Below are 26,578 nucleotides of genomic sequence, written 5' to 3' on the forward strand. Positions count from 1 at the left end.
CCTCATCTTCCCAAGTAGCTGGGACCACAGATGGATGAAACCACACCTAGTTAATTTTTTTTTTTTTTTTAGAGATGGGGTCTTGGCCAGGCACAGTGGCTCACACGTGTAATCTCAGCACTTTGGGAGGCTGAGGTGGGCGAATCATCTGAGGTCAGGAGTTCGAGACCAGGCTGACCAACATGGACCCGTCTCTACTAAAAAATGCAAAAATTAGCTGGGCGTGGTGGTGCATGCCTGTAATCCCAGCTACTCAGGAGGCTGAGGCAAGAGAATCGCTCAGACCCAGGAGGCGGAGGTTGCCGTGAGCCAAGATTGCGCCATTGCACTCCAGCCTAGGAAACAAGAATGACACTGTCTCAAAAAAAAAAAAAAAAAAAAAAGAGATGGGGCCTCACTATGTTGTCCAGGCTGGTCTCAAACTTCTGACCTCAAGTGATCCTCCCGCCCTGGCTTCTCAAAGCACCAAAGCACTGGGATTACAGGCATGACACACCGTGCCCAGTCCACACCTCCTTTAGTTGTTGCTCACTCTGTGCTTCAGAAAGGGATGTCCAAGGGTTTCACTATTCCCTGCCCTCATCTTTTTGTTTTGTTTTGTTTAATTTTTTTTTTGAGGAGTCTTGCTCTGTCTCCCAGGCTAAAGTACAGTGTCACGATCTCAGCTCACTGCAACCTCCGCCTCCCCGGTTCTAGTGATCCCCCCACCTCAGCCCCTCAGCCACCCAAGTAGGTGCGATTACAGGCGTGTACCACCATGGCCTGGTTAATTTTCTGGTTTTAGTAGAAACGGGTTTCACCATGTTGGCTAGGCTGGTCTTGAACTCAAGTGATCCATCCGCCTCAGCCTCCCAAAGTGCTGGGATAACAGGCGTGAGCCACTGTGCCCAGCCTCCCCTGTCCTCTTGATGGACATTTAAGCTATTTCCAATTTCTTGCTGTCACATCACTGCTGCCATAAAGATTGTTATGTACATATGCAAGCATTCTCTTACGCAGGGGTCTTGCTACCTGTTTTGTACAGCACTTAAGCTAAGAAGAGTTTTTTTACATTTTTTTAAGGATTGTAAGTAAAAAGAAAAACCGTCAAGAGTGTGTAAACCAGACCCTATGTCTACCATATCTAAAAGATTTCCTATTTGAACTTTTACAGAAAAAGTTTGCTGGCTGGGCATGGTGACTGATACCTCCAATCCCAGCACTTTGGGAGGTTGAGCCAGAGGATCACTTTAGCCCAGGAGTTTGAGACTAGCCTGGGCAACATAGCGAAACCCTGTCTCTACAAAAATTTAGCCCGGCATGGTGGTGTGCACCTATAGTCCCAGCTACTCAGTGGGCAGAGGTTGGAGGATCGAATGAGCCCTGGAGGTGGAGGCTGCAGTGAGCCCTGGTTATGCTACTGCGCTCTGGCATGGGCGACAAAGAGAGACCCTGTCTCAAACAAACAAACAAACAAGCAAACAAACAAACAAAAAACCACGTTTGCTGACTGTTGCTGTAGTGTAAGTGGCACCCAGAAATACCACCCCTCCTATTTCACAGATGGGAAAGCTGAGACCCAGAGAGGAGAAAGCAGTTACCCAAGGTCACACAGAACTGGAGTTCTCATTCAGCTAGATAAGTTTGTTGAGCTGCTGAGCCGGGCCTGGCTGGGGTGAGTGAGGTCTGGAAATTGATTAAGTCAACTGGGTGCAGTGGCTCACGCCTGTAATCCTAGCACTTTGGGAGACTGAGGAAGGTGGATCACCTGAGGTCATAAGTTCGAGACCAGCCTGGCCAACATGGTGAAATCACATCTCTACTAAAAATATAAAAATTAGCTGGGCTTGGTGGCCCGTGCCTGTAATCCCAGCTACTTAGGAGGCTGAGGCAGGAGAATTGCTTGGACCCAGGAGGGGGAGATTGCAGTGAGCCGAGATCGTGCCAGTGCCCTCCAGCCTGGGCGACAGAGGGAGACTGTATCTCAAAAAAAAAAAAAAAAGAAAGAAAAAAGAAATTAAGTCTACCCCTTCTCCCAGACAACTCAGCCTCAGGAGACACACTGAGAAACAATGATAACCTCTGAGGATCAGGGTTCAAGATCTCCCAGAGTGGGGTGGAGAAGGGGAGGGTAATTAATGTCAGAGCTTGGCCTGTAAGGAGGAAGTGCTCTCCAGGTAAAGGAGGTCAGGAAAACATCCGGACATGGGACTCGGCTTGGAAATACGCTGGAAAAGTGGATTCTCTCACCTAGTCAGCTGGCCCTGAGAATTGTTGGTTTTACACTCAGATCTTGGTGGCTTTCCGGGTTCTGGGGGCTCAGGCAAGAGGGTCATAGGCCAGATTCATTCCCTGTCTCCAGGCCTCAGTTTACCCATGTGTAAACGTGAAACTGATTTCCCAGGGCCTCACCCGGGCCCTCACCCGGGCCAGGTGGCGCTCTACCCAAGGGGCGCGACCACATCAGTGACGTCACTCGGGGCGTGGCCGGCAAGACACGCTGCGGAAGCCTCGGAGGGTGTCTGGGCTCAGCCTGGAGCCGGCGTGTGGGGGCGGGGGCTCCGGGGAGGGTCTCCTCACCTCCGGGCCCTCCTGAGGGCTGGGATGATCCTGCTGTCCTCCGCAGGCGAAACTGAGTCAGAGCGGGGCGTACGTGGGTCGGAGGCTTTACATACCCAAGAAGCCGGCGCCTCCTGCCCACCTCGGGCGAATGCCAGGCCCCCAACTCCGGCACTCCTCGCCAGTCCCCACCTCCACCCCCACCCCACCCCCGACCCTGCGGCTGTGAGTCAGCGGCCGACCGCGCCCCCTTGGCCCACTTCCTCCTCACCTTCCCGGGGCGGGCGGGGTGGGGTGAGAGGGGTGGGGCCCTACTCCCCCCCACCTCCCCTCCCGCGCGGGTGGGGGGCTCGCCCCCTTAGTAACCCCTCCGAAATTGACAGAAGAGAGACGCTGGGGAGGGGCGGGGTTCCGAAGATGGAATTTCAGGGAGAAAATCTGAGACCACTTGCTTAACTAACTGGAGGGTCCTCTTCGACCCCCAAAATTGAGCGGAGTACGAGATGGAGAAGTCGATGGGGAAAGAAATCGTGCCCCTTCCGAGACGCTCCTGAGAATTCCCACAGTGGAAGCGAACTAGGGAGCAAGGGAGGTCGCCTTCCCCTTCACCAAGCTTGCCCCTCCATGTGGTGGTGACTCCCAGGGTGCACCCCTGGACGATAACGTTGGGGAGAGCAGCAAGATCGCGGAAGCAGAGGGTGCCGAGTTGCCCTTTTAAGCGCCCTCCACCCCCTCGCCTGGAGGCGCGCGCGGCCCCTTTAAGGCGCGGGGCATTGTGGGTGCGGGGAGTGGAATTTTGGAACGAAATGTAACGAAGAGAAGTACAGTAGTAAGAGTAACAGTGTAGCCGCCGCCGGCAAGGGGGGCGCGTCGGGGAGCAGACGCCGCATCCCCTTTCTGCCGCAGGGACCTCTCATCAGATCGCCTGAGGGAAGCGGCGCCCGGAGACCCGCCCCGGCCCGGTCCACGTTCTACCCAGGAAGCCGGACTCTATGGGGCGGGACCCTGGGGGAGCCTGAGTCGAGCCCGGAGCCAGCCCCGAACCCCTGAACCTCCAGCCAGGGGCGCCCCGGGAGCAGCCAGTCCGTGGGCGCGCCGCCCGCCCGCAGATCAGCCATGAGGTGAGCCGGACCTGCCCCCCGACCCGTCCCCGCCCGGGCGGGCTCCGCGCCCCGCCTTTGTCCCCCTCCCCCCAAGCTCGCTCCGGGCTGGAATTTGGGGACAGATCCTTGGGAGCCTCGGATTTGGGCTGAATCCCCTAGGACAAGCCCCAAAACCGTCGATCACTTCTCCACGACTGACTTCCCAAGCTCGGGGGGTGGTGGCGGTGAGGTTCCCCTGGGAGCCCTCAAGATTTGGGGACGCTCGGAGGACTCCCGAATTGTTAAGACTTTTTTTCAGAGGACCTCAAAGTTGGCAGCGACTCCCCGCAGGGATGCCAGGATTGAGGCAGGGCTCAGACTTTCCTCCCCCTCCCCCCAAACTTCAGCTCGAGGTCGGGGAAGGATTGTGGGGGACTGGTTTGGGAGACCCTGGGACTTGGAAGAGAGACTGAGACTCAGACCCTTGGTGTGCAGGGACCCCGTTTACGTGGTGCTGGAAAAAGTCTCCCCAAGTGAGACCGCGCTCCTGAACTTCGGGGGTACTTCTTAATCCCCTAAATTTTGGGGGGCACTTAGGTCTTCCTGTGGAAGAGGCTGGTATGAACCGATCCAGGGACCCGGACGCAGCCTCCGGAGTCTGGTGGGATTCCCCTCCCCCGTCGCTCCGCACGCAATCTGCTTAACAGGCAGTGCCTAGGACAGAGCGGGCGCTCGGAGCAGAGGGCGGCTCCCTGCCCCGGGCCATAAGGGCGGCCCGGCTCCCCCACCTGCGCGGCCCTGGGGAGGGAGGGGACGCAGCAGCTGGGGGAAGGGGGCCTTTGTCTTCCTGACTCACCTGTCGAGACAGCTGGTGTGGGGGGCGGGCACCGAGCGCTGTGGGCCGGCTGCCTTCCCCACCACGGCGCCTCCCCCTTTGCTCGCCGCCCCCCCCATCCATCCGGAGCCTTGGGGTTGGAGGAAGGGGAGCTGGAAAGCTTCAAGGTCATAGCCCTCTTCCCTAGGGACCCAGGCTTCCCAGATAATTCCAGCTATCTTCCCAGGAATTTAATCCTGGGGGCGGCGGCCCAAGGGACCCAGGGATTTGGTCTGGCCGGGGCCTCCCCCGAACTCCTGGACTCACCTGAGGGCGGGGCCAGTGTGGGCAGGGGGACCCAACCATCCTCCCATTCTCCCCTCCCCTGGCCCCCCATAATCTCTCCCATGGGGCCAGAGCCTGACAATACTATCTCCCTTCCTCCACTCTCTCTGGGACTTCCTGCCCCAAAGCCCCCAGCCTTAGCAGGGAGGCCCCTGGGGACGGCTGGGGATTAACCCCGTGGTGCCCACATCCCCTGCATTTCCTGAACCCCTGCCCTTTGACATCGGAGTGGAGTGGCGTTCCTTTTTATGACCACTAGAGAATTCCCCTCCCGCGTTTGTTCCTTCTGATGTGAAAGGCATGGCTGGAAAATTTGGAGCAAGGAGGACACCCACAGATACCCTCAAGACTTCCTGCCTATCCTATCCGCTCCCCATTATAGCAACATCCCTTCCAAGTCCGCCCTGGAGAGGGGTCAGTTTAGGGAGCGTCGCTCTCTTCCTTCGCCCTCTTCCTCCGGGACTCTTCTCTCCCCTTGCCCCCCAGCCCCGCCCCTCCACCCCCCTCGCGTTTCCGGTCCCAGGCTCAGTGGAAGGCGGATGGCGGATGTCCGAGTTAGTGCTGCCTCACTCACTGCAACCGTAAAAGGGCAGGAGTGGTGTCTGGGCCGGCCCCCTGCCCTCCCCACCACCACCACCACCACCACCAGCAGCCCTGGAAGCCCTGGCCCTCCCACAGGGCCCACCTCTTGCTGGGGCGGTGATCAAGCATCCCACCTTGTGGGGGTGCTGGGGTGGGGTGCAGTGCAGAAGTGACCAGATGCCTGTCCCACCAGAAGGCCACTCCCACCTTTCCAGGGGTCTCCCCTGCAGGTGGTCACACCCGACTTACTGGGCTGTGCCTCTTCTCCAAGGACAGCCAGGATTCAAAACCCATGCCCCTATTACCCAGCTGGGGAAACTGAGGCTCAAAGAGAAAAAGACATGGCCAAGATCCCTCAGAAATTCCTAGGCAATGTTGGAGGGGTGGAGGAACCTAGGATCCTCTGATTTCTGGCTGGTTTGGCTGGGGGACAGTCCTGGGGGCAGTTGGAAGAGAGGATGTTAAGATGGAAAATTACAAGATATAGTTCTTTTTCTCCCAATTTGACAAATATTTGTTGAGTGTCGGCTGTGTCCCGGACTGGAGCTGGGGTGCTGGGAAGACAGAGAAGCGAGGCAGAGGTCTAGAATCTCAGGGCAGAAGGGACTTGGGGAGAATTGGGGTCTATTTCTTTCTTCCAATAATAGCTATTTTTATTTTTTTTTAAATAAGAGACCATTTGATCAAGCATCTATTTTATGTGGGGCATTTTTGTGCCTGACAGCAATTCTGGGTTGTTTTTTTTTTTTTTTTTTTGCTCTTGTTGCCCAGGCTGGAGTGAAATGGCGCGATCTTGGCTCACTGCAACCTCCGCCTCCTGGGTTGAAGCAATTCTCCTGCCTCAACCTTCCGAGTAGCTGGGACTACAGGTGCCTGCCACCATGTCCGGCTAATTTTTGTATTTTTAGTAGAGATGGGGTTTCACCATAATGGCCAGGCTGGTCTCTAACTCTTGACTTCAGGTGATCCACCCACCTCACCCTCCTAAAGTGCTATGATTACAAACATCAGCCACCACACCTGACCCCTCACAGCAATTCTTTTTTTTTTTTTTTTTTTTTGTCTCGCTCTGTCGCCCAGGCTGGAGTGCAGTGGCGCGATCTCGGCTCACTGCAAGCTCCGCCTCCCGGGTTCACGCCATTCTCCTGCCTCAGCCTCCCGAGTAGCTGGGACTACAGGCGCCCACAACCGCGCCCGGCTAATTTTTTGTATTTTTTAGTAGAGACAGGGTTTCACCGTGGTCTCGATCTCCTGACCTTGTGATCCGCCCGCCTCGGCCTCCCAAAGTGCTGGGATTACAGGCGTGAGCCACCGCGCCCGGCCCCCTCACAGCAATTCTAACAATGATACTATTACAGCCTTGTGGCCTCCCCACCCCGGGACTCAGTTTATAGATGGGGAAACTGAGGCACAGGAAAGTTAGGCAAGGTGCCTATTAAAGTCAAACAGGGGCCGGTCGCAGTGGCTCACGCCTGTAATCCCAGCACTTTGGGAGGCCGAGGCGGGCGGATCACCAGGTCTGAAGATGGAGACCATCCTGGCTAACATGGTGAAACCCAGTCTCTACTAAAAATACAAAAAATTAGCTGGGCGTGGTGGTGGGCGCCTGTAGTCCCAACTACTCGGGAGGCTGAGGCAGGAGAATGGCGTGAACCTGGGAAGCGGAGCTTGCAGTGAGCCAAGATCGCGCCACTGCACTCCAGCCTGGGCGACAGAGCGAGACTCAGTCTCAAAAAAAAAAAAAAGTCAAACAGGACCAGGTGCCACAGGACCAGGTGCCAGGGCTCATGCCTATATCCTAACACTTTGGGAGGCCAAGGCAGGAGGATCGCTTGAGTCCAGGAGTTGAGAACAGCCTGGGCAATATGGTGTGACCCCGTCTCTATAAAATATACAAAAATTAGCTGGGTGTGGTGGCATGCGCCTGTAGTTCCAGCTACTCTGGAGGCTGAGGTGAGAGGATCGCTTGGAGGTTGAGGCCGCAATGAGTCGTATTCTTGCCACTGCACTCCAGCCTGGGTGACAAAGTAAGACCCTGTCTCAAAAAAAAAAAAAAAATACAGATAACATGCCTTCTGTGTTCTCAATGAAGAAAAAGAAAAAAAAAGGAACTTGCTTTCACTGTGAAAACACTTAAGATAATTCAGATAAACCAAATGAAACGGAAGCTGCAACATTTATCTTATGGGAAACTGAGGCCCACCAGGAGGAAGGGACTAGAGTAGCCCACACAGGCCCCAGAGAGTCGAGACCTGGTTCCTTACTTAGGGTTGCTGAGAAGATTTGTCGTTTGGAAGGGTGGTGTATGTGTATCCCAGCTTTTATGGTATAAGGAGGGTATGGGGTAAGTCTAGGGTTCGGGGGGCAGTGAAGGGAAGGGTAAGGCTGTGGTCTGGAAGTTTCGTGAAAACCGGATTCGCCGTGCTTGATTACCTCCGGTGATGGGAAGCTGTCTTTCATGTGGAGCGTGTACCAAGTTACAGGTCCTGCGTTTAGGGGTTTTCGTCCAATATATCTTTTCATCCTTACAATGAACCCAGTGAGTTATTGTTTCCAGGGCTGGAAACTGAGTTTCAAAGAGGCAAAGCCACACAACAAGGAGGCAACTTGAACGGTCTTTTCTTTTTTTTTTTTTCTTTTTTTTTTTTTTTTTGAGACGAGTCTCGCTCTGTCGCCAAGGCTGGAGTGCAGTGGCCGGATCTCGGCTCACTGCAAGCTCCGCCTCCCGGGTTCATGCCATTCTCCTGCCTCAGCCTCCCGAGTAGCTGGGACTACAGGCGCCGGCCACCTCGCCCGGCTAGTTTTTTGTGTTTTTTAGTAGAGACGGGGTTTCACCGGGTTAGCCAGGCTGGTCTTGATCTCCTGACCTCGTGATCCGCCCATCTCGGCCTCCCAAAGTGCTGGGATTACAGGCTTGAGCCACTGCACCCGGCCTTGAACGGTCTTTTCATCTGCCATGTGCTAGAGTTTTCCAAAATGTGGGGACTTGCAGGGAGGAGAGAGTCCTGGGCTGACTGGAAAATTAAGGCGCTCTCATGTCCAATGGAGGGTTCCTAGACTTCAGGAGAACACTGGAAACAGGCAGACCTCATTTCCATCTCACAGCCCTGGCACTCCTGTTTTATGGCTATGGGATTTTCTGTTCCTGCTTTTGTGTAGTTTACAGTTTTATTTATTGAACTTAAGTAGTGAATTAGGTTTTTATAGGTAATTTCAACCCATGATAAGAAAAGAAATAATAAGCAGTTTGAAATACTTATTGAAATTATTGAAATGGTGGCTGGGCCTGGTGGCTCATGCCTGTAATCTCAGCACTTTGGGAGTTCAAGGCAGGCAGATCACCTGAGGTGAGGAGTTTGAGATCAGCCTAGCCAATGTGGCAAACGCCCAAACCCCGTCTCTACTAAAAATACAAACATTAGCCTGACGTGGTGGCACACGCTTATAATCCCAGATACTCAGGAGGCTGAGGCAGGAGAATCGCTTGAACCCGGAAAGTGGAGGCTGGGAGGCTGAGGCACGAGAATTGCTTGAACCTGGGAGGTGGAGGCTGCAGTAAACAGATTACGCCACTGCCAGCCTGGGCGCAGAGTGAGACTCTGTCTCAAAAGATAAATGGTGCAAAATATTTGTTTTCTCCCTCCCCAGTCCCTGACTTCCCCTCAATGGAGGCAGCCACAGTTAGTGTCTTGGGAAACAGTCTCTGCATATATCACCACTCTGGATACAGATGTATTTATATGTTCCTCACTGTTGGTTTTTTTTGTTTGTTTTTTTTTTTTGAGATGGAGTCTTGCTCTGTCTGTCGCCCAGGCTGGAGTGCAGTGGCGCGATCTCAGCTCACTGCAACTTCCACCTCCCAGGTTCAAGCGATTTTCCTGCCTCAGCCTCCTGAGTAGCTGGGATTACAGGCACGCGCCCCCATGCCCAGCTAATTTTTGTATTTTTAGTAGAGATGGGGTTTCACCATGTTATTCAGGCTGGTCTCAAACTCCTGAGCTCAAGACATCTGCCCCCTTCAGCCACCCAAAGTGCTGGGATTACAGCGTGAGCCACTGCGCCTGGCCTACCTTTCTTTTGAGACGGAGTCTTGCTCTGTCTCTGTCGCCCAGGCTGGAGTGCAGTGGTGCAATCTCGGCTCACTGCAAGCTCTGCCTCCCGGGTTCACGCCATTCTCCTGCCTCAGCCTCTGAAGTTGCTGGGACTACTACAGGCGCCTGCAACCACGCCTGGCTAATTTTTTTTGTATTTTTTTAGGAGAGATGGGGTTTCACCATGTTAGCCAGATGGTCTCAATCTCCTGACCTCGTGATCCACCCACCTCGGCCTCCCAAAGTGCTAGGATACAGGCGTGAGCCACCGCGCCCAGCCTGTTTTTTGTTGTGTTTTTTTTTGTTTGTTTGTTTGTTTTTGAGACAGAGTCTGGCTCTGTCCCCCAGGCTAGGGTGCAGTGGTGCAATCTTGGCTCACTGCAACATTTGCCTCCCGGGATCACATGATCCTCCTGCCTGAGCCTCCCAAGTAGCTGGGATTACAGGCCTCCGCCACCAAGCCTGGCTAATTTTTTCTATTTTTGGTAGAGACAGTGTTTCACTATGTTGCCCAGACTGGTCTCAAACTCCTGACCTTGTGATCCGCCCGCCTCAGCCTCCCAAAGTGCTGGGATTACAGGCATGAGCCACTGCGCCCGACCTTTTTTTTTTTCTTTTTCTTTTTTTTTTAAAGCCTCTGATCAACACTACCTTGTACTTTGGCTTTTAAAAATTTCAATTTAGCTCTGCTTCTTCATCTTTAAATGAAGATAAGAACTTGTGGGAACTTGGTTTCAACTATGAGCCCCTCTGCTTACTTGCTGTGTGATCTGGGGCAAGTGCCTTTACTCCTCTGTGCCTGCAATTCCCTCTTGTCAAAAGGGTGAGTGTCAGAGCCTATCCCATGAGGTTGTAGAGCCGTGCAGCAGGGAAACTGGTGTCCAGCACCAAGAAGAGTGTCTGGGACCCAGGCTGACTGAGAAATGGTAGGTGCCCTTGGTAAAAGTTTGCCTTTTTTTGAGAGAGAGTCTTTCTCTGTCGCCTAAGCTGGAGTGCTAGCGGCCTGAACATGGCTCACTGCAGCCATATCCTCTTGGACTCAAGCGATCCTCCTGCCTCAGCCTCCTGAATAGCTGGGACTACAGGCAAGCACCACCACATCCAGCTAATTTTAAAATTTTATGTACAGATGGAGGTCACCATCTTGCCCAAGCCAGTCTCTCTCCTCTCTCTCTCTCTTTTTTTTTTTTTGAGACACTCTCGATCTGTCTCCCAGACTCCCAGGCTGGAGTACAGTGGTCCGATCTCGGCTCACTGCAACCACCTCCTGGGTTCAAGCGATTCCCCTGCCTCAGCCTCCCGGATAGCTGGGATTACAGGCATGAGCTACCATGCCTGGCTAAATTTTGTATTTTTAGTAGGCATAGGGTTTCACCATGTTGGCCAGGCTGGTCTCGAACTCTTGACCTCAAGAGAGCCACCTGCTTTGGCCTCCCAAAGTGCTGGGATTACAGGCATGAGCCACTGCACCCGGCCTTCCCAAGCCAATCTCGAACTCTTGAGCTCAAGTGATCCTCCTGCCTCAGCCTCCCAAAGTGCTGGGATTACAGGCGTGAGCCACCTTCCCTGGCCAAAGTTTGCCCTTTTTTACAGATGTTTAGTAACTATTGAGTCACTACTATGTGTTGGGTGCCATTCTAGGTTCTGGGGACACAGCAGTGAACAATTGGGACACAAATGTCTGCCTTTTTGGTAGCAGAGACAGACAAATATTGTGTTGGGCAGGGGTCACTGCTGTGCAGCAAGGGATGAAAAGCAGAGAAGCGTTCCCAGCTAAGGGAGTGAGGATGGCTTCTCAGAAGGGGTGACATCTAAGGAGAGACCTGAAAGTGGGGAGAGGCTAGGCCTGAGGAAGAAGCAGCACACAGGCCTGAGGCAGGAATGTGTCTGGCCTGCGGGAAGAGCAGCATGGGGGTAGGAGGCATAGGGTCTGGAACAGAGTCCCCAAGGGACAGTGGAGCGGGAAGAAATGAGATCTGAGGACACACAGATCACGGAGGCCCTGGGGAGAACTTGGCGTTGATTCTGTAGGAGCCTGGAGCTTTCAAGAAGCGGAAGGGACATTCCACCTTGTGGGTTTTTGTTAGTTTGTTTTGTTTTTTAGAGATGGGGTCTCGCTATGTTGCCCAGGCTGGTCTTGAACTTCTGGGCTCAAGCAATCCTCCCTCCTCAGCCTCTCAAAGTGCTGAGATTACTGGTGTGAGCCGCTGTTACCGGCCCCACCTTGTGTTTTAACAGGATCCTTCTGTTACAGTGGGGACAGTGTGCCCTGGAGAGGGGCAAGACCACCCCTTTGTCACGCAGCAGGCGCCAAGTTCTCCGGCCAGTCCAGAGCCTCAGCAGGGCAGGGCCGCCTGGGAGAGCAAAGTGCAGCCAGGGCGGGGCAGCGGCAGCCCCGGGCTCCTGGCCAGAGTGTGCCCTGGGTGTGGGTGGCAGGTGTGGGTGAGGCCGAAGCCTTAACCCTGCCCTGCCAGGGGCAGCAGGAGCCAGAAACAGCCCCCGAGGCTGTGCTTGTCTGGAAAGGGCACCTGGTGTTTGGGTGGGGCTCACGCAGTTCCCCGGGGTTAAGGCTTGGGAGCCTGAATTCACATCTGCACTCTGTTCCTCACTAGCTGTGTGACTGTGGGCAAGTCACTCAACCTGTCTGGGCCTCTGGTCCTCACCTGCAATATTAGGATGAAAGAGTGGCTCTCTGGATAAGCTGCAGTGAGAATGAAATGAGTGACTTTGGGGGAGGGTTTAGGGCCCCTGATCCTCCTGAAATGTCTGGTAAGAGGGAGATGGCACAATTATGTAAATCCTAGGGTCCCTACCCCAGGTTCCTACCCACAGCTGAGTCTGTCTAGGGACTTTCTATGCCCTGACTTCCCAGCGTCAGTGTCACACCCAGCCCCCCAGCCCTCCTAGAGACAGAGGCTTTGTGGGGGGTCTAATTTCTCTCCCCGGAAACCTCTGACCACCAACTTCCCCATTTCAGGAAAAAGCCATTGGGGGTGGGGTGGGGGGGAGACCAGTGCTTCTCCTTCCCCTGTGTGACCTTGGGCAAGTCACTTCCTGTTTGAGTTCCTGTGTAGGCCTGCGTTTCCTCACTGGGGGAGAGGGGACTGAACCTCCAGAGGGGCTGGTGGGAGGGTCCGAGGGTTGTAGCTGTCCTGGGCCCCAGTGGTGCCCATGAGACGGAGGTGGACAGTTACTGAGCTCTCGGTGTGTGCCGAGCACTATACGAAGCAGTTAGCTTTTTTTTTTTTTTTTTTTTTTTTTTTTTTTTTTGAGACAGAGTTTTGCTCTGTCGCCCAGGCTGGAGTGCAATGGCGTGATCTCAGCTCACTGCAACCTCCACCTCTTGGGTTCAAGCGATTCTCCTGCGTCAGCCTCCTGAGTAGCTCAGAATACACCATGCCCAGCTAATCTTTGTACGTTTTTGTAGAGACACGATTTCACTGTGTTGCCCAGGCTGGTCTCGAACACCTGAGCTCAAGTGATCCCTTCGCCTCAGCTTCCCAAAGTGCCGCGATTACAGGCGTGAGCCACCACACCCGGCTATACCAGGCACTTTAGGTGCCCAGGTTCACGTGCCCCTCCCCCACTGCCCTGGAGCTGGGGACTGTCATTTTCCCAGTTCACAGGCGAGAAGCGTTCTTGAGTGGGAAGGTCACGTGCCTGAGTCACATGAAGTAGGTGGCTCAGTGGGGATTTGAACCCAGGTCTGGGGATATCAGCTCCTGAACTCTGCACCAGTTTACTGACACCTCCCGCCCAGGCTGAGTCAGATGTTGCCTTTTCCAGGAAGTCCTGCCCGACTGTCCAGCTGGGGCAGGCGTTCCTTCAGGGCACCACCAGACCCTGGGCTCTTTGGTCCTATCCCTGGGTTGGTACCATCTGGGGACAGCTGTGTCTCCCACACTGGACTGTGAGCCCCAGGAGGGTGGTGCCGGGGCTGTCTGGGTCACTGCTGTGTCTTCATCCCCAGCCCCACCCAACAAGGGCCAGACACGGAGCAGGGAGTATCTGGGGAATGGCCGCTAGTGCCCTGGGGAGCCAGGCGATGGGTGGGCAGCGGGAAGTCCCTTTGGAGGAAGAGCTCAGAGGTCTGGGATGGATCCCCAACCTACTGCAGGCCTCACACTTCCCCTTCCAAGTCTCAGCTTCTTCCTGAGCAGGCAGTGGTGGCGTGGGGGCATGTCCAAGCCTGCTGGTAGAGATAGGGAAACTGAGGCCAGGCAGGGGCTGGTCCCTAGTGCAACTCTGGGCTCTTGGCCTCCTTCTGGCCCCTCTGTCTTCCCTCCTGCCCTCGCTCTGCTAACCTGCATCCCTCCCCGCCGGCGTTGGCCTCAGCCTCTTACACCTCTCAGCCTGTCTCTCCATCTTTATCTTTTTTTTTTTTTTTGAGACAATCTCACTTGTCGCCCAGGCTGGAGTGCAGTGGCATGATCTTGGCTCACTGCAAGCTCCACCTCCCAGGTTCATGCCATTCTCCTGCCTCAGCCTCCTGAGTAGCTGAGACTATAGGCGCCCACCACCACGCCCAGCTAATTTTTTGTATTTTTATAGAGATGGGGTTTCACCTTGTTAGCCAGGATGGTCTCGATCTCTTGACCTCGTGATCCGCCCGCCTCGGCCTCCCAAAGTGCTGGAATTACAAGCCTGAGCCACTGTGCCCAGCCTCCATGTTTATCTTTTCCTTCTTGTTAGTTTTGTTGTGTTGTGTTTTTTATTTTTCATTAAAAATTTTTTTTTGTAGTCTGGGTATGGTGGTTCACCCCTATAATCCTAGCACTTTGGGGGGCTGAGGCAAATGGACCACTTGAGCCCAGGAGTTCGAGATCAGCCTGGCCAACACGGTGAAACCCTGTCTCTACTAAAAATACAAAAAATTAGCTGGGCTTGGTGGTGCGTGCCTGTGATCCCAGCTACTCACGTGGCTGAGGCAGGAGAATGGCTTGAACCTGGGAGGCAGAGGTTTTGGTGAGCCGAGATCATGCCACTGCATTGCAGCCCGGGTGACAGAGTGAGACTGTCTAAAAAAAAAAAATTAGTTGGGTGTGGTGGTGCATGCTTATAGTCCCAACTACTTGGGAGGCTGAAGTGGGAGGATCAATTGAGCTCAGGAGATCGAGGCCACATTCCAGCCTGGGTGACAGAGCAAGACTGTGTCTCAAAAACAAAACTGAAACTAAAAGTAATTATTATTAGAGATTATCATGAGGATTTTGTGCGTTCCAGTGTGCCCGTGCGCACCTATGCATAAAATGCACGATTGGCCTAGCGTGGTGGCTCATGCCTGTAATCTCGGCACTTTGGGAGGCCGAGGCAGGTGGATTACCTGAGGTCAGGAGTTCAAGACCAGCCTGCCCAACATGGTGAAATGGCGTCTCTACTAAAATACAAAAATTAGCTGGGCAGCTGGGCTGGTCTGAAATGCTTGGGCTTAAGTGATCCTCCTGCCTCAGCCTCCAAAGTGCTGGGATTACAGGTGTGAGACACCATGCCAAGACCATCCTGATCTCTTTCTATGTCTTTCTGCCTTTTCCTCCAGGTCCGCTGTCTGCCCATCCTTTTTCCCCTCCCCTCCCCTATCTGTTCATCTGTCTGTCTGCCTTTCAGTCTGTCTCTCTCCCGTTTGTCAACCCAGCTCTCCCTTTCCCACCTCTCTCTGCATCTGTCTCTTCCACTTCCAGTTTCTCCCTCCCTGTGTCTGTCTGTCTTACGTCTCGTTTGTGTGTTTGTCCGTCTCTCCTGGTCTGATTTTCTCTCCTGATCTCTCTCCCCGCTCTCTTTCTGTCCACCTGGCTCCTGCCTCCCTCACTCTCTTCCTTCCACACTCTGTCTTTGTCCCTTGGAATCTCCCAGGGAGACCCAGATGAGAAGGTGACCGGCCCCTCTCCCTTTTCCTCCCGCCTGCAGCGAGACGGTCATCTGTTCCAGCCGGGCCACTGTGATGCTTTATGATGACGGCAACAAGCGATGGCTCCCTGCTGGCACAGGTCCCCAGGCCTTCAGCCGCGTCCAGATCTACCACAACCCCACGGCCAATTCCTTTCGCGTCGTGGGCCGGAAGATGCAGCCCGACCAGCAGGTACAGCTTCCCGCAGGCCCCTCTTTGCGGGCTCAGCCCCTACCTGCCCCACCCCTGCGCCTGCCACCCCTCACCCTCCCTTTCCCCTCCCACCAGGTGGTCATCAACTGTTCCATCGTCCGGGGCGTCAAGTATAATCAGGCCACCCCCAACTTCCATCAGTGGCGCGACGCCCGCCAGGTCTGGGGCCTCAACTTCGGCAGCAAGGAGGATGCAGCCCAGTTTGCTGCCGGCATGGCCAGTGCCCTAGAGGCGTTGGAAGGTCAGAAACAGCGGTGGGCAGTGGGTGGGCAAAGGGGACCACTGAATGCGGCTGTGTGGCCTCAGGCTGCCGGTTTACCACTCTGGGACTTTGCTTACTCATTGGTAAAATGGAGCAAATTCATTGCTATCATGGAAAATTATCATGAGGATTTTGTGCGTTCCAGTGTGCCCGTGCACACCTATGCATAAAATGCACGATTGGCCTAGTGTGGTGGCTCATGCCTGTAATCTCGGCACTTTGGGAGGCCGAGGCAGGTGGATTACCTGAGGTCAGGAGTTCAAGACCAGCCTGCCCAACATGGTGAAATTGCGTCTCTACTAAAATACAAATTAGCTGGGCGTGGTGGCAGGCACCTGAAATCCCAGCTACTTCGGAGGCTGAGGCACGAGAAGCACTTGAACCCAGGAGGTGGAGGTTGCAGTGAGCCGAGATCGTGCCACTGTGCACTTCAGCCTGGCGACAGAGCAAGACTCCTTCTCAAAAAGAAAACAAACACACAAAAAATGCATAATTACTCAGGGATCAGTACTCCATGAACTTTACACAGGCACACTCCTGGCAAACCACCTCCCAGATCAAGACATAGGTAGGTACCGCCCCAGAAACGGGATCTTGCTCTGTTGCCCAGGCTGGTGTGCACTGGCACAATCATGGCTCTCTGCAGCCTCCACCTCCTGGGCTCAAGTGAGCCTCTTGCCTCAACCTCCTAAGTAGCTGGGAATACAGGTGTGCATCACCATACCTGGCTCTTTTTTTGAGACAGAGTCTTGCTCTGTCACCCAAGCTGGAGTGCAGTGGTGTAACCTCAGCTCACTGCAATCTCCACCTCCTGGGTTTGAGTGATTCTTCTGGGGGACAAGAGTGAGACTTCATCCCAGAAAAAAAAAAGAGCCTCCTGAGTAGCTGGGGTTACAGGCATGCGCCACCATGCCCAGCTATTTTTTTGTATTTTGTTTTTATTTTTATTTTTTTATTTTTTTGAGACAGAGTCTCGCTCTGTCGCCCAGGCTGGAGTGCAGTGGCGTGATCTCGCCTCACTGCAACCGCCGCCTCCCGGGTTCAAACGATTCACCTGCCCTAGCCTCCCGAATAGCTGGGACTACAGGCATGAGCCACCACACCCGGGTAATTTTTTGTGTCCTTAGTAGAGACAGGGTTTCACCATGTTAGCCAGGATGGTTTCGATCTCTTGACCTCGTGATCCGCCCGCCTAGGCCTCCCAGAGTGTTGGGATTACAGGTGTGAGCCACCACGCCTGGCCTTTGTAATTTTAGTAGAGAAGGGGTTTCACCATATTGGCCAGGCTGGTTTTGAACTCCTGGCCTCAAGTGATCCACCTGCCTCTGCCTCCCAAAGTGCTGGGATTATAAGTGTGAGCCACCACGCCCAGCCACCTGGATCATTTCAAAATTGCTTTTTTACTTTTTGTGGAGATGGTCTACAGGCTGGTCTCAAACTCCTGGGCTCAAGTGATCCACTTCAGCTTCCTAAAGTGCTGGGATTGCAGGCATGAGCCACTACACCCAGTCCAGTTGCTTTTCTTTTTTTTTCTTCCTTTTTTTTTTTTTTGATATGGAGTGTCTGTCTGTCTCAGGCTGGAGTGCAGTGGTGTGATCTCGGTTCACTGCAACCTCTGCCTCCTGGGTTTAAGCAATTCTGCCTCAGCCTCCCGAGTAGATGGAACTACAGGTGCATACCACCATGCCTGGCTAATTTTTGTAGTTTTAGTAGAGACGGGGTTTCGCCACGTTGGCCGGGCTGATCTCGAACTCCTGACCTCAGGTGATCCACTCGCCTTGGCCTCCCATAGTGCTGAGATTACAGGAGCAAGCCAGGCGCCCAGCCCAGTTGCTATTTCTTAAACCTTAACATGCACATGAATCACCTGGGGATATGGTTACAGTGCAGGCTCCGGTGCAAATGGGCTAGGGAGACTGAGACTCTGCATTCTCACAAGTGCCCTGGTGATACCGAGGCTGCTGGTCCGCGGATGTGACTGAGTAGCGAGGTTTTATGTGACTGCCATGCATCTGGCCTGGAATCACTGCTGTAGAACTGAAAGTCACCAAATGCAGCGGTGTTTGCTTTGTGGGGCAACTTCTGTGCTAGTGCGGAAGGGGTTTGCTCCTCTGGGGCACACAGAAAAATACAGTGCGCTTCAGTGTAGTCATCTGTAAAATGGGGCTAATTCTTGTTAATTCATAGCCAATTCAATTCAGGTGGGTGCTGGGGCCAGCAGCCTGGAGGTAGGTGAGGAAGAAGCTCTTTACCTTTCCAGGTTCTTAGGTAAGGTCCAAGTGGCTGTGACAGTGGTTAAGAGCTGGCCAGGGGCCAGGTGCAGTGGCTCACGCCTGTAATCCCAACACTTTGGGAGGCCGAGGCGAGTGGATCACTTGCGGTCAGGAGTTTGAGACCAGCCTAGCCAATATGGTGAAACCTCATCTCTACTAAAAATACAAAAATTAGCCAGGATGGTGGCAGGTGCCTATAATCCCAGCTACTCAGGAGGCTGAGGCAGGAGAATCTCTTGAACCCGGGAGGCGGAAGTTGCGGCGAGCTAAGATCACACCATTGCACTCCAGCCTGGGGGACAAGAGCGAGACTTCATCTCAAAAAAAAAAAAAAAAAAACGAGCTGGCCAGGTGCTGTGGCTCATGTCTGTAATCCCAGAACTTTGAGAGGCCGAGGTGGTTGGATAGCTTGAGCTCAGGCGTTTGAGACCAGCCTGGGTAACATAGCAAAATCCCATCTGTACAAAAAAAAAATGATTAGCCAGGCGTGGTGAAATGTGCCCGTAGTCCCAGCTACTCGGGAGGCTGAGGTTGGAGGATCACCTGAGCCTGGGGAGACTGAGACTGTGGTTAGCCGTGATTGCGCCACTGCATTCCACAGCCTGGGTGACAGTGAGACTCTGTCTCGAAACAAACCAACAGTGGTTAAGAGCCTGGCTGCTGGAATCGGCCTGAATTCAAGTCTTGTTCCTGCACATTCCAACCTGGAGAACTTTGGGGCAAGTGACTGTCCCCTGGGCCTTAGCTTCTCCTGTCACTGGGACATCACAACAACACCTGCCTTAGGGCAACTCAGGCCAGGGAGGCTGGTGCTGCCTCACCTCCCAGGGTGTGTCCTCCTGGGCCTGGAGCCTCAGGGCCTCAGGAAGGAGGAAGTGAGTGCCCCTGGGCAGGATTCCTGGGAGGCCTGGAAGAGCAAGGGAAACGCCAAGGGCTGAGCAGAGTTCCGGGACTGACTTGTGGCCCTTTCTCTCTCACCTTCCAGGAGGTGGGCCCCCTCCACCCCCAGCACCTCCCACCTGGTCGGTCCCGAACGGTCCCTCCCTGGAGGAGGTGGAGCAGCAGAAAAGGTGGGGCTGGGCCCTGGGTGGGGAACCTTAGCCACGGCCAGTTCCATACGTTCTGGAACCCTTGACTCCTAGAGTTCAGAACCCAGCCAACTTGCAGTTTTCAGAATGTTCAAGAAATTTCTGACACTGAGAGTTGCAGAACCTCCTGGTCCCTGCAGATTCCTGGAAATCAGAATATGGTGGTTGAAAGAATCTCGTGGCTGGGCGTGGTGACTCACCCCTGTAATCCCAGCACTCTGGGAGGCTGAGGCGGGCAGATCACCTGAGGTCAGAAGTTTGAGACCAGCCTGGCCAACACGGTGAAATCCTGTCTCTACTGCAGATACAAAAATTAGCCGGGCATGGTGGCGCCCGTGCCTGTAATCCCAGCTTGGGAGGATGAAGCAGGAGAATCGCTTGAACCTGGGAGGCGGGGGTTGCAGTAAGCCAAGATCGAGCCACTGCACTCCAGCCTGGGTGACAGAGTGAGACTCTGTCTTTAAAAAAAAAAAAAAAAAAAAAAAGAATCTTGGGCATTTTGTCATTCGGGTGTTCCTGACAGTTTAGTGACTGAGATCTTGCATTCGATCTCTCCCTGTCACTGCCCTGCCCTCCATTCCCCCCACTCTCACCCACCCCCATTCTTGGTTCCCTAGGGGAGGAAGGCTTGGGTGAGGATTAGGAGCCAGCGTCCCTGGAGACCTCTGAGAGAGAGGATGGAGGTCGCTGGCCCCTTCCCTGGTCATCCTTAGGGCCCTGATTGACGGCAGCTCCCTCACCTCCCCCTACAGGCAGCAGTCCGGCCCGTCGGAGCACCTAGAGCGCCGGGTCTCCAATGCAGGTGATGCTCAGATGGCTTCGGGAGTTGGGAGGGGGCCTCCCTGGAGGAAGAGGCCAGCTAGCTGGACAGTGAAGAACGAAGCTTCTCTTTCAGCTGCCCCCTTTTCTGTGTTTGTTTCAGGAGGCCCACCTGCTCCCCCAGCTGGGGGTCCACCCCCACCACCAGGACCTCCCCCTCCTCCAGGTCCCCCCCCACCCCCAGGTTTGCCCTCCTCGGGGGTCCCAGCTGCAGCACATGGAGCAGGGGGAGGACCACCCCCTGCACCCCCTCTCCCGGCAGCACAGGGTCCTGGTGGTGGGGGAGCTGGGGCCCCAGGCCTGGCCGCAGCTATTGCTGGAGCCAAACTCAGGAAAGTCAGCAAGGTGAGGGGCCAGGAGAGGTGGGAAGGGGCAACAGGGCTTTTATGGGGGATGAGGCCAGGGCTGCCGGCGGTGTCATAGGCCTGGAAGGCCAAAAGGCCTGCCCCTAAAGCTCCTGCCCCTTTTAAATTTCTCCAGCAGGAGGAGGCCTCAGGGGGGCCCGCAGCCCCCAAAGCTGAGAGTGGTCGAAGCGGAGGTGGGGGACTCATGGAAGAGATGAACGCCATGCTGGCCCGGAGGTGAGCCTGAGCCTGGACGCCCGAGTCAACTGGAGATTCCAGTTCAGTAGGGCCCAGTCAGGGGAGGGCTCCGATTCCTGTTTGGTTTGTTTCTTTTGGTGAATGTTCCCCACTTTGATAACCAGGTTTGGGATATAATGGTGGGGTTTGTCATTTCCTAAAATGGCTGAGGCTTGCAACCACCTAGGTAGCCTGTAGAATGTTCTGAAACCCAGAATTCTAGAACCGTAGGAGATCCTGCCTTGGAATTCTGGGAACTCAGATTCCGGCAATCTCAGTGTTCTAACACAGCACCGCTCCACCCTTGGAATCTTACTATTCCCTAATATAAGAATCATAGAACCTTCTCCATGCTGATTCTAGAACCGCAATCTCTTGAATTTTTTTTTTTCTCTTTCTTTTTCTTTTTCTTTTTTTTTGAGATGGAGTCTCGTTCTGTCACCCAGGCTGGAGTGCAGTGGTAAGATCTCAACCCACTGCAACCTCCGCCTCCAGGGTTCAAGCAATTCTCCTGCCTCAGCCTCCTGAGTAGCTGGGATTACAGGCATGAGCCACCACGCCCAGCTAATTTTTGTATTTTTAGTAGACTCAGAGTTTCACCATGTTGGCCAGGCTGGTCTTGAACTCTTGACCTCAAGAGATCCGCCTGCTTCAGCCTCCCAAAGTGCTGGGATTACAGGCGAGAGCCACTGCGCCCAGCACAATCTCTTCAATTTCGCAACTAGAGTTTCCTTAGGTTTTCTGAGTTCCAGAATTCTATGCCCTAGCATCTACATTTCTAGAACTCCCCTCGGAAGGGGATGGGTTGGGTGACGGAGCATGTGTTTTTGCTTTTCTCTCCTGCAGAAGGAAAGCCACACAGGTTGGGGAGAAAACCCCCAAGGATGAATCTGCTAATGTAAGTTAGGGGCTCTTCTTGCCCTTCACCTCTTAGGCCGGATCATGAGGGTAGGGATAGTGGGATGTGTGGGGTTTGAACCTGAAAGGGGAAATGCGCAGAGGTGCGGCAGGGGCTGGCTCATGGCAGTTTTATTTCCTACCAGCAGGAGGAGCCAGAGGCCAGAGTCCCGGCCCAGAGTGGTGAGTGAGTGCCCAGTCCAGCCACAGGAACTACAAATCCCAGAATACCCTGTTCTCACATGTTAAGCACCTTCACGGGAGAGTCAGGGCGATGGTGCTGGGGATTGTAGTCTCCTGAGATGGGGCTTTGAACAGGGGCTGATGAGATTGGGGGAGTAAGATTGATTGGGGGGCAGTCTTTTGTCCCTGATCTTTCTGATTTGTTGCCTATCCCCAGAATCTGTACGGAGACCCTGGGAGAAGAACAGCACAACCTTGCCAAGGTAGGCCATTGGTACTGGGGCCCTTGGGGAGGTCAAGACGGGCAGATCGCTTGAGCCCAGGAGTTCAAGACCAGCCTGGGCAACATGGCGAGACTCCAACTCTACAGAAATTAGCCAAGTGTGGTGGCACTTACCTGTGGTCTCAGCTACTCGGGAGGCTAAGGAGGGAGGATCACTTGAGCCCAGGAAGTCGAGGCCGCAGCGAGCCGCCATCGTGCCTGCACTCCAGCCTGGGAGAGAGAATGTGACTGTTTCAAAACAAAACAAAACAAAAACTGGGGACCTCAAAATACTTGGACTTGCCCAATTTATAAGGCGGAACTCAATGTGATCCCTGGAATAGGAGGTGGGGAAGCAGGTCCTCTTTTTAATTTCATTGCTCTCCCAAACCATGCCAACTCCCCCAGGATGAAGTCATCTTCCTCGGTGACCACTTCCGAGACCCACCCCTGCACGCCCAGCTCCAGCGATGACTCGGACCTACAGAGGGTGAAACAGGTAACTTGGAGGGGAGGTTGGGAACCACAGCAAGAGAGTTCTAGGTCTGGCCCCTGCCACTGGCATGCCATATGATCCTAGATAACATCTCAGAAACCTCAGGTTTCCAATCTGACAAATGGAGAGGCTGGATTGGATCAAGGATGACCCAGACCCTACGCCCCCTTTTCTGGCGCCTGTGACAGACATTATTAATCTGTCACCGCACTCATTCCCGATGAGTGCCTTGAATCCCTTCTGCACATTGACCCAGCTGTCCGTCACCAATTGGAGTTGGCAGGAGGCTGGAACGCACTTGCCAACCTTGGTACTGGATGTTCTCCAGTACTTTTCCGGCTCCAAGGATCCAGAATTCTCCCCTAGAATCCTCCAGTCACTCTGCGACCTTGACAGCAATGTCATGGTGTCGGGGTAGGGGTGGGTCTCAAACCTACTCCCTCTGGCTTTTCCATCAACAAGAAAGAGGGGACTCTGGCAGGGTACGGTGGCTCATGTCTGTAATTTCAGCACATTGAGAGGCTGATGTGGGAGCACTGCTTGAGGCCAGGAGTTTGAGACCAACCTGGGACAACATCGGGAGACCTCATCTCTAAAAATAACTTTTAAAAATTACCTGACTCAGCCGGGCGCGGTGGCTCACGCCTGTAATCCCAGCACTTTGGGAGGCGGAGGTGGGCGGATCACGAGGTCAGGAGATCGAGACCACGGTGAAACCCCGTGTCTACTAAAAATACAAAAAATTAGCCGGGGTGGCTCACGCCTGTAATCCCAGCACTTTGGGAGGCCGAAGTGGGTGGATCACCTGAGGTCAGCTTCAAGACCAGCCTGGCCAACATGGCGAAACCCTGTCTCTACTAAAAATACAAAAATTAGCTGGGCCTGGTCGGGGGCACCTGTAATCCAGTTATTTGGGAGGCTGAGGCAGGAGAATCGCTTGAACCCAGGAGCCAGAGGTTGCAGTGAGAAGAGATTGGGCCACTGCACTCCAGCCTGGGCAACAGGGAGACTCTCTCAAAAAAAAAAAAAGAAAAAGTTACCTGATTGTGGCGGCAGGTGCCTGTGGTCCCGGCTACTTGGGAAGCTAAAGCAGGAGGATTGCCTGAGCCTGGGAAGTTGAGGCTGCAATGAGCTGTGATCGTGCCGTTGCACCCTAGCCTGGGCAACAGAGCAAGTCCCCATCTCAAAAAGTATCAGAAGGGATATTCGTTCCTGCAAGTCCCAGTACCCGCTCCTGATTAGTTGTACCCCATTAATTTTAGGAGCTTCTGGAAGAGGTGAAGAAGGAATTGCAGAAAGTGAAAGAGGAAATCATTGAAGGTGAGGTGGTTTGGTTTGGTTTGGTTCTTAAACATTTACTTATTTCGGAGGCATCATGTCCCCGGGCAAGAGCCCTGTTTTGGAAGGGAGGAGGCAGAGACTGTGCCCCTGACCTCTGCTTCTTGTTTCCTTCCAGCCTTTGTCCAGGAGCTGAGGAAGCGGGGTTCTCCCTGACCACAGGAACGGACCCAGAAGACCCGCTTCTCCTTTCCGCACATCCCGCCTGTCACCTTGCTTTCCCTGCCTCTACTTGACTTGGAATTGGCTGAAGACTACACAGGAATGCATCGTTCCCACTCCCCATCCCACTTGGAAAACTCCAAGGGGGCGTGGCTTCCTGCTCACACCCACACTGGCTGCTGATTGGCTGGGGAGGCCCCCGCCCTTTTCTCCCTTTGGTCCTTCCCCTCTGCCATCCCCTTGGGGCCGGTCCCTCTGCTGGGGATGCACCAATGAACCCCACAGGAAGGGGGAAGGAAGGAGGGAATTTCACATTCCCTTGTTCTAGATTCACTTTAACGCTTAATGCCTTCAAAGTTTTGTTTTTTTAAGAAAAATATATATATATATTTGGGTTTTGGGGGAAAAGGGAAATTTTTTTTTCTCTTTGGTTTTGATAAAATGGGGTGTGGGAGTTTTTAAATGCTATAGCCCCGGGCTTGCCCCATTTGGGGCAGCTATTTAAGGGGAGGTGATGTCTTACCGGGCTGGGGGTGCCTCCCCCCACCCCAGGGACTCCCCTTCTCTCTGGCTCCTCCCCCTTTTCTATGAGGAATTAAGATGCTGTAACTTTTTGGAACCTCAGTTTTTTGATTTTTTATTTGGGTAGGTTTTGGGGTCCAGGTCATATTTTTACCCCTTGGAGAAAATAAGATGAGGGAGAAAGGAAAAGGGGAGGAAACTTCTCCCCTCCCACCTTCACCTTTAGCTTCTTGAAAATGGGCCCCTGCAGAATAAATCTGCCAGTTTTTATAAATGCTAAGATCTCTGGAGTGATTTGAAGGGCTGTTCTGATGGGGATAGAGGTGTGCTCGGCCCCCCGTGCCCCTCCAGGAAGATTTGGTCTTCTGCTGAGAACCCCTGCCTCCGCCCAGGAATCCACCTTCCCCTCATCTTCCTTCCCACCCTGCACATTGTACCTGCTCCCACATCCTCAGGCCCGCAGCCAGGATGATCTCTGGCCCCTCTAGCCTCCCTCCTCATGCCCCTTAGGAGGCCATTTCCTCCCCATCCCATCCTGCCCTTCACCACCCTGGGGGGAGGAGGGGCAGAAGAAGCCTCACTTTGTGTGGCCTTGGGCAAGTCCATTTGCTTACCCCAGGCCTCAGTTTCTGATTTGGGAAAGGGCTCATAAGATGATTCTCTGCCTCTACTCTACCACTCTCCCAGCTTCTTTCCTTTTTTTTTTTTTTTAAATGTGTTGGGGTCTTGCTCTTTCACCCAGGCCAGAGTGTAGTGGCAGGATCACAGCTCACTGCAGCCTTGAATTCCTGGGCTCAAGGGATCCTCCTGCCTCAGCCTCCGAAGTAGCTGGGACTACAGGCGCTTGCTACGACGCCCAGCTAATATTTTTGTTTTTCGTAGAGATGTGGTCTTGTTATGTTGCCCAGACTGGTCTCTAACTCCTGGCCTCGAGCAGTCCTCCTGCTTTGGCCTCCTAAAGTGCTGGAATTGCAGGCGTGAGCCACTGTGTCCGACCTTCTTTCCTAATTTCAATGACATTTTGCAGACGCACATCATGGTTCTAAGACACATTCTTAAGATCTTTACCCCAGAGCTCCTTTAATTATAACACGCTGACAGTGTATGTAAAAAAGCATTCAGAGTCACAGAGCTCACCCACGCCCCCTTCAGTTGTCGGGTGGGTAGGTCATATGGCCTGGTGGAATATCCCGCTTGGACAGGGGGACCTCAGGGCTGAGGGATGGGTAGTCCCCCTGGAGGAGGCCTTTGCATGAAGGAGGGCGGAGGGAGACCTGGGCCAGGCCAAAGGCAGGAAAAAAGGGCGATCCCTGAGTACTCTGAGGGGCAGATTTGGAGGGAAGTTGGGCGAACTGACAATGACTTAGGTAGTAGAGGGACAGGCCGGTCCCTAGCAAAGGCAACTGAAGAGGACAGCGAGGGATGACCAGATAAAAGGACAGTGGCAGTAGGTCCAGGACTGGGGACTGGTGAGCTAGAATGGACTATCCCTGGTCAAGATGGGTTTTTCCTCCCAAAAGGCCACGTCCTGCTGGAACAGACTACAGAATGCCAGGCTGGGAGGCGTCGCCCTGGAAGACCCAGCATAGCCATGCCAGTAGGGTGCGCCATAGGTGGAAGAAGAGGGGGGTTCACTCAGGGAGGGGAGGATGCCAATGGCAGGTACTAAGATGGATTAAGGTCAGGAGCCACAGGGTGCTGACTTATTGGAGCTAACCCTGTGCAGGATTCACCCCCACCTCCCTTCCCCCTAAGACTGAGGTAGATGGAAGGGGGCGAGTCAGGAAGTCCGTACGAACTTTGTGCATTTTTACAATGGTCTGTACCAATGAGGTGGAGGTAGTGGGTGTTTGGTGCAAAAGATAAGCGTCCTAGGGGAAGGCTCCACTCAGGTGAGTGAGGGTGCAGGTGACAGAATGAGAGGTGGCTAAATCCAGGTGCAGAATCCAATTTTCTTTTGCCAAAAGTGGTGGACGTCCTGCTGGCCTACCTAGCCGGATGGAGGTGGGGTCTGATAAAAGACGCTGCCTCTCCAAAGTGCTCAACCAATGCGCTGGCAGGGGCGGGGTGGGAGAGGGCGGGGTCCTTCTTGGAACGTTCCACCTGCAGGAGGCGGGGAGTCCCAGTGGAAGGTACCACTGGGGCA

At 54.0% G+C, this 26,578-nt stretch overlaps 1 protein-coding gene and 1 long non-coding RNA gene across 7 annotated transcripts in view; both read left to right on the plus strand.

Moving 5' to 3' along the window:
* LOC144337178 (uncharacterized) overlaps positions 1 to 26,578 on the plus strand; it is a 67,574-nt gene that overhangs the window by 14,777 nt on the left and 26,219 nt on the right. The gene's annotated exons all lie outside the window — the stretch shown is intronic.
* VASP (vasodilator stimulated phosphoprotein) lies at positions 3,362 to 24,706 on the plus strand. Of its 6 annotated transcripts, none has more exons than XM_077980386.1 (14): positions 3,362 to 3,659; positions 15,357 to 15,528; positions 15,625 to 15,790; positions 19,070 to 19,154; positions 19,925 to 19,974; positions 20,095 to 20,116; positions 20,270 to 20,336; positions 20,472 to 20,572; positions 21,419 to 21,470; positions 21,616 to 21,652; positions 21,870 to 21,915; positions 22,323 to 22,413; positions 23,673 to 23,730; positions 23,867 to 24,706. In XM_077980386.1, exons 1-14 carry the CDS (start codon positions 3,655 to 3,657, stop codon positions 23,902 to 23,904), a joined length of 990 nt encoding a protein of 329 aa, XP_077836512.1. In that variant the 5' UTR covers positions 3,362 to 3,654; the 3' UTR covers positions 23,905 to 24,706. The 6 variants fall into 6 exon arrangements, with proteins under 6 accessions (XP_077836512.1, XP_077836513.1, XP_014979768.2 ...); XM_077980387.1 differs by having other exon boundaries at positions 20,475 to 20,572; XM_015124282.3 differs by having other exon boundaries at positions 20,095 to 20,336.

This window comes from Macaca mulatta, chromosome 19 (assembly GCF_049350105.2).
Source record: "Macaca mulatta isolate MMU2019108-1 chromosome 19, T2T-MMU8v2.0, whole genome shotgun sequence".
NCBI lineage: Eukaryota > Metazoa > Chordata > Mammalia > Primates > Cercopithecidae > Macaca > Macaca mulatta.

What these genes read in the sequence shown, in the direction of transcription:
- VASP (XM_015124282.3), top strand. An exon ending in GCGCCGGGTCTCCAATGCAG is followed by an intron (nt 19,975 to 20,094) that starts GTGATGCTCAGA and finishes TGTTTGTTTCAG; the next exon opens with GAGGCCCACCTGCTCCCCCA. An exon ending in AACAGCACAACCTTGCCAAG is followed by an intron (nt 21,916 to 22,322) that starts GTAGGCCATTGG and finishes CAACTCCCCCAG; the next exon opens with GATGAAGTCATCTTCCTCGG.